General features: G+C 32.1%; 2 protein-coding genes across 2 annotated transcripts; both read left to right on the top strand.

Moving 5' to 3' along the window:
• Window positions 1-6: 6 nt before the first annotated feature.
• Window positions 7-1,745, top strand: LOC116351410 (mitochondrial ribonuclease P protein 1 homolog). The gene is made up of 2 exons (XM_031783507.1): window positions 7-241; window positions 306-1,745. Exons 1-2 carry the CDS (start codon window positions 237-239, stop codon window positions 643-645), a joined length of 345 nt encoding a protein of 114 aa, XP_031639367.1. The 5' UTR covers window positions 7-236; the 3' UTR covers window positions 646-1,745.
• A 1,340-nt stretch (window positions 1,746-3,085) lies between these two features.
• Window positions 3,086-4,637, top strand: LOC116351411 (ceramide transfer protein-like). The gene is made up of 6 exons (XM_031783508.1): window positions 3,086-3,512; window positions 3,582-3,642; window positions 3,739-4,028; window positions 4,101-4,179; window positions 4,266-4,414; window positions 4,522-4,637. The coding sequence occupies exons 1-6, from the start codon at window positions 3,319-3,321 to the stop codon at window positions 4,592-4,594; spliced, it is 846 nt and encodes a 281-aa protein (XP_031639368.1). The 5' UTR covers window positions 3,086-3,318; the 3' UTR covers window positions 4,595-4,637.
• Window positions 4,638-6,671: the final 2,034 nt, after the last annotated feature.

Genomic DNA, 6,671 nt, shown 5'->3' with positions numbered 1-6,671 from the left:
GTTGGTTGACGCAACTACTGCACTCGAATCCCCATTTTCCTACTACTAATAAAACACTCTCAATTCCATTCATAGGAAAGAAAAAATATCCGGATAAGTGTTCTGGAAGAAAAAACTTCAATGGGTGTATTTGACAAAAAAAACCAGCGGGTGATCAAAAACACATCGAATATGGACTTGGCAAAGTATCTTTAATACCAAAAATTTACAGGCGAACAATTGACAGATGGAGAAATATGCGGTAAATTTGTTGTGAATTTTCTACTGATTCAATATTTAAAATAAAAAAAAAACATTTATTACAGAACATTGTGGCGTGAACATTTGGGCGCCCCGAAACTGATATACGATTGTAGTTATTCACACTACATGATGCGACGTGAAAATAAAGACGCGGCTCAACAATTGGCAATAGCCTTTAGAAATAATCGTCGACATCTTCAGCCATACGCGCTTAACTTTTGTGGCATGGACAAACAAAGTATGCTATGGTCATCACTACTAAAGGAAATCCCAACAATTATTACTAAACCGCTACCACTCCGAATACACGAAGCTGACGCATCGGAAGCTTTTCCGAAAGAAAAACTCGTCATACTCACGCCCGATTCACCAAACGTATTGAGAGAGTACAATAACGATTAACGATAATCATTACGTAATTAGCAGCATTGTTGATCGCGGTGATAAAAAGGCGATATCCATTGACAATCGATTATCTGTTTTTTTAGCGTCTTCTGTAGCTATGGCAGCAGCTCGTTCTGCCATTTTTACTGCATAGTACATGCCATCAACACAAATATCATTCGGGAAAAACATTAATTGCAATGTCAGATCTTGTCTCGATCTAAGAATTTCATTTAATTCCATGGATGTTTACGTCCTTATTTAATTTGCCGGTGTAGACACTGCGAAATGAATTTTCACTCATGCTTCGTAAGCTTTGATCGATAAACCTAATCAGTCCAAGTTGATCGGTCTGAATGCACAATTTCTTAAAGGAATCTTTTGGAATTTGTTGCATTGCTTTCAAGACGGCATATAGTTTTGCATGGTTCGGTGATTGCCGGCGCTCAACACTTCCTTGCAAATTCCTATAGACAATACATTGTGTATAAATATAGAACATTTTTTAATATGCAAATATTGGCAGTAACTCATGCTTTCAAGAACTTACAATGGATGATCTTGATTAAAATAAACGGAATACCCTGACTTGTCATCAAGTTTACGTGGATTATATCCACTTATAAACACACACACATATCCATCAAATCGCTGTAAAAAATCGTGTTCACCATACTTAACGAGTTTGTGTGATGAGAGTAAATAATTTTCATTTTTTAGGTCTCTGACACAATCGATATGTGGATATGGCTGGAGATTTCGTCTTCGTAGACCCAATTTTGGTTTCAAAGATCGCATAAATAATATTCATGGTTAACAACCGAATTACTTTTACTGGCACAATAGTTAATACATACTTCATCATTGCCTCCATCGTTGGATTCACGACAGCCTTTTGATTCGGGCCTATGCTTAGCACCGGTCTATAATTTATTGTTTGGAGCGCAGACCTAAAAATAAAAAAAAATGATTTTTCATGTATCACATAATAACATTTTCACTCGACAATTTATAGAATATTTAATTGCTTACAATTTATTCAGCGTTGAAAACAATCGTCTACAAATATTCATGTTCATTTTTATTTTAAATTAAATAGAATTCAGAAATTTTTTTTATCACAATGAATTTTTGTATCGCAGCCATGCCTATATGAGAGCCTGAAACCCAAAACAAGTTATAAAAATTCTTTTCGGAAAAAAAGCATAAGAATGTATTTTAAATGAAAAAGGCGATAGAAAAAAAGAGCATATACAGAACTGAGAATTAAAACAGAATATAAATTCAGTTAGCGACAAAACAAACAAGCGATATGTTATATTTTGACTCTCAGTTTTTATTCGTCTCATTTTTTTGACGAAAGCAAATATAATATTTATCGATTCCAAATAAAAAGATATACATTTTCAGTTCTAAAATGAGGCGAATAAAAACTGAGAGTTACAATTTACAGAATTGAGAGTAAAAACAGCAAATCGATATATGCTACTTTTGCTCTTAGTATTCTATGTGTTGTTTTAACTCTCAGTTCTCTATATTCTCATTTTGTGCTCAATAATTTTTTATGCTCTTTTTCCGAAAAGAATTTTTATAATTTGTTTTGGGTTTCAGGCTCTCATATGATATCGTAATCAAGTGAAAATTTGCAGAGGTTATTTTTTTCACAAAAAGTTAACATTCTGAAAGTTTGAAGTTTCTCTCAATAATTCAAATACAATTGTTTATTTTTTTCGATGTTTTGTAAATTATTTCGCCTTTTGGAAAATAAATAAAATTTATTGTCTGTAAAATGTAGCTAATTTCTCATATGATGTGTGAATAACAAGTGTAAAATGAGTCAAACAGCGGCATCTATTGATAGTTTGAAAAAAAAAAAGTTCTGAAAACTTTTTGCTTGGTGACGAAACATTTTTTTATTTTTTCATAAATATTTCATTGGGGATCCTTTCTGATTTGGTTTTTTTTTTTATTGGAACTGAATAATATGAATTGATTCACTGGAACATTGTGCAAATTAAAGAATTTAAAAAAAAATCCAATAAAGATGGATTTCATTCAGTTCCCACAACATTTTATACATCACGAGATGTGTCCACTTGAATTTCAAACGATTGTTGAACCAGGAATCATCTCAAACTAACCTTTTTATTTAAATGTGAATATTTAAAAGTAAATAATTTGAATAATTTTCTAAGCAAAAATAAAGTAATTAAATTAAGAAATACATTTCGTTATTTTGGGTGGCATAGAATGACTTCTAGGTGTACATAAGAAGTGAAATTAGCTGAACAACAAAATCTGTTTAGTTAAAAAGAACGTTTACAGACCAAAAGTAAGCTTGTCAAGCATATTTGGTTTGTGTCTTGGATTCTATGCAGTGAATACGACTGCTAAATAAACACATATACACACACGTGGAGAAAACGGAACGCGTAACCAACTGTCAAATTGTTTTCCATTGATTCTTTGTGTTATGTGTGTACACATCTGTGTTGATGTCTTGTATACACATATCATATATATATTTTTCCCAAAACCAGTGACAGTCGATAAAGAAATTAGTTTCAATTAGTTTGGGTTCCGAATTAATTTTACAGATTTGGAAAGAAGCAACCAGAACGATATTTTCAAAAGAAATTAAATTGCTTGTTAAGTGCGAATAAAGAAAGCAAAATTGATTTTTTATTGTGTATGCATATAAAAATGGCTGAAAATGATTGTTTAAGACATAACAGTAATACACCCAGTGATTCGGATCGAGATACAAACTCGAATAATTCCGTGCCAGAATTAAAAGGATATCTCAGCAAATGGACCAATTACATTCATGGATGGCAGCCACGGTTTATCGTTTTGAAAGATGGCACTCTGTCCTATTACAAGAGGTGCGCTTAATGCGTCCATTTTTAATCGGAATGAAGGATTCAATTTTATTTTTTACTCTTTCCAAATAGTGAATTTGAGAGTGATTATGGATGTAGAGGTGTCATAAGTCTGGATAAAGCCACTATAAAAGTAAGTTTCAATTAAATAAATCAATAGCCAAGAGAGCACACAAAACAAAAGAAATGGAATTAAATACTGTATTTGACATTTGTTTTTATTTTACAGAGTCATGAATTTGATGAATGTCGTTTTGATGTTGCCGTAAACAATTGTGTTTGGTATTTACGCGCTGAAACACCCGAAGACAAAACACATTGGGTCGATGTATTGCAGTCATACAAAGTGCCGGTGGGCATTGATATGACTGCATTAATACGTCACGGCAGTACAATATCGTTGCAATCAAATTCAATTTTATTTAATCAAAACTCAGGTAATGGCGGACTAAGGGAGAAAATCAACGAAATCGAAACCTTTAGAGACATTTTATCGAGACAAATTAACACATTGCAACGGTAATTATTTCATTGATTTTTTTTTTTTTTTGAAATTTGTTCCTTAAACAATTTGTTTTACTTAAAAAACAGTTATTACGATGTTTGCGCGAGTAAAAGAAAAAATGATCATTCTGAGCTGCCTAATGACTTAAATTCAATCGATTTAAATGTAAGTTTGACGCGATCACAACGACAAATGAAAGCACACGATGTTTTAAATTTTATTTTTCTGAATGTATAATTGATTGTCTGCAGGGTGAATCGGTAGCATTTCGGGCAACGTCACAAGGTATTTTGGCGACACTGAATCAATGTTTGGATATAATTAACCAAAGAGAAGACTGTTTAAAGAGAAAAATGGAGACGGAAATGGAACAAAGACGACAATCAGAAGAATTATGCAAGTAAGTATAATTAAAACCATATCACTTCCTAATGACTTATTTGTCTCTTAAGATTGTGTTATCTCATGTGTGATTGATTCAATTAATTTTGGTATCATTTTTAATAGAAAACTTAAAGACGAATTGAGCAAAACAAAAAGTCCGGCATTTTTTGGTCCCGATTCAGAAGTAAGTAGTTGAGAACAAAACGGTGATAAATGATGAAAATAATTGCAGTCCACGGAGTTAGAAAAACAAGTCAAATATTATCGAAGTTTCTCGTATGCAAACATAGGAAATGCGAATGCACTAATTCGATAATAACAACGTATCTAGCAACGTATGAAGTATAAACACATGTATCTAATTTGTTTGCTTGTGTTTCAATCGTCGTTGTCGTAACTTATCATCATCGCAAATGCATAAATGTGCGTATGGAATTGTGTAGAAAAACACAAGTGGAATGAATGATAATTTCGATTTGAATTTAATATGAAAACATTCGTACAATAAAAAACGAATAAAAATAACACAAAATCGTTTGGCTAGAGAGTATTTTACGAAAGCAATTGACCCAAGGACAAAATAATCATCGATACAAATGTTTGGTACATAGTAGCGATATAAGCGCATGGCTCAAATTACGCAGTTTAATGTAAATGAGCGTGCATTGTAGCGGTACGAATGACAAACATATGCGACATTTAACATATTCCAAGCCATCATATACGATGTGATATGCAAATTTTTTGTTTGACACATTTGTAATCTCTTTCTTTTTACATCATTAACCACAAAAATGGAATTATGTTGCCATTCGACAGACTTTCACCCTCGGCTGTATTCGAATGGAAATTTGTACTTTGTGAAAGTTCTACGCACAATTGATAAGGATTTTTTATTGATCCGACACAATAAAAGCTGAAATAAAAACCTGCTTTCAAACTCTTACAAATATTGTGACGATGATTTCAAATATTCTATCAAGACTCGTTCTATCGATTTGGAAAATACCAACAATTTTTTTCCTTATCGGCGGAATAAAGAGGAAAATTACATTCTGTATAACATTATGTATGTACGTATTATTTGACGCATTTCGCCGACAGCGTAGAAAATTTCATTTCAATTAGACAAGTTTACTTATTATAGTAATGTAATTTATTACATTATGTCAATGATAAGTATCAACATCCAGAAATATCGTTGCTTTTTCTCTTTGTATTTCGGGTTATATTTATTTTCGTCGAATCATATTAATTGAGATATCGAGCGTTGGTCAAATCAATAGAAATGTGTGCCGTTTCGTCCAATGTGTGTCAAGAGTAAGGATTAAAAATTACAAAAAAATTCACAAATGAAAATCAATCGGTGGTTTGTGTCTAGCAATGATGGGCAAAGATACTTTATCTGAGGTTTTTAAGATACTTTTGAAAATTATCTGACTTTTTCCAGATACTTTACCAAAATATCTTATCTTATCTAAACGCAATTTTTGCTATTTTTGTATGAAAAAACCAGAAGATACTGCTTTATACTTTACACATCACTGGTGTCTAGTAGGTCGTTGAGCTTATTATTTTTTGTTAGAATGCCAATGCGCATACTTCATATGATTGTGTCAATGTGTTGAGGCGCGTATTTTTGTTTTTCTCTGGGTCAATGATCATCGATTTTCACCAAACGACCAATCCAATTATTAATTGAACCGCTTAGAATAAAAGTAGATAATGGTAGAAAGTTAAAAAAAATCTCAATCATAAAGTGTTATGAAAATAATACTCAATCAAGGAAAAAAGTGAAAATAAAAGTCGATCAAGAAAAAAATTGAAAATAAAAGTCAAACACAATTTATGATCGATTTTTATTTTCACTTTTTTTCTTGATTGAGTATTATTATAACTCAATTTATGATTGAGATTTTTTTTCACCCTTTTCTTGATTGATTAGTGATTTTTCTAGTTGACCATTTAGTGGTGTTCGAGAATTGAGAAAAAAATGTCTTTTTTCTTTCACTTTTTGTGCTCTGTACCGAGTCTCCGAGAGTTTCATATAAACTCGCCTTGCAATAGCCAAATGACGCCTATTGATTCAATCACGATTGGTATTCGCTTACTATTCAATAGGCATCACATAGCAAGTTTATATGAAACTCTCGGAGACTGGGTATAGAGCACTCAAACAGTGAAAAAAGTCCAGATCGTGATTTGGATGATAAGGAATGCGATTTTTTTCATTCTGATTTCACCAGGTGATACAGAAAATTGAGTAGTATTTG

The sequence above is a fragment of the Contarinia nasturtii genome, unplaced genomic scaffold (genome assembly GCF_009176525.2).
Source record: "Contarinia nasturtii isolate CC-2019 unplaced genomic scaffold, AAFC_CNas_1.1 Cnas_scaffold_5416, whole genome shotgun sequence".
Taxonomy (NCBI): domain Eukaryota; kingdom Metazoa; phylum Arthropoda; class Insecta; order Diptera; family Cecidomyiidae; genus Contarinia; species Contarinia nasturtii.
Note: the sequence above shows the minus strand (reverse complement) of the source record. Positions and strands in the feature narration are given on the sequence as shown.

Excerpts from the sequence above, each read along its gene's own strand:
- LOC116351411 (XM_031783508.1), top strand. The coding sequence starts at position 3,319 with ATGCATATAAAAATGGCTGAAAATGATTGTTTAAGACATAACAGTAAT. Across the intron at positions 3,643-3,738 it reads TGGATAAAGCCACTATAAAA|AGTCATGAATTTGATGAATG; the intron begins GTAAGTTTCAAT and ends TTTATTTTACAG. Across the intron at positions 4,180-4,265 it reads TAAATTCAATCGATTTAAAT|GGTGAATCGGTAGCATTTCG; the intron begins GTAAGTTTGACG and ends GATTGTCTGCAG.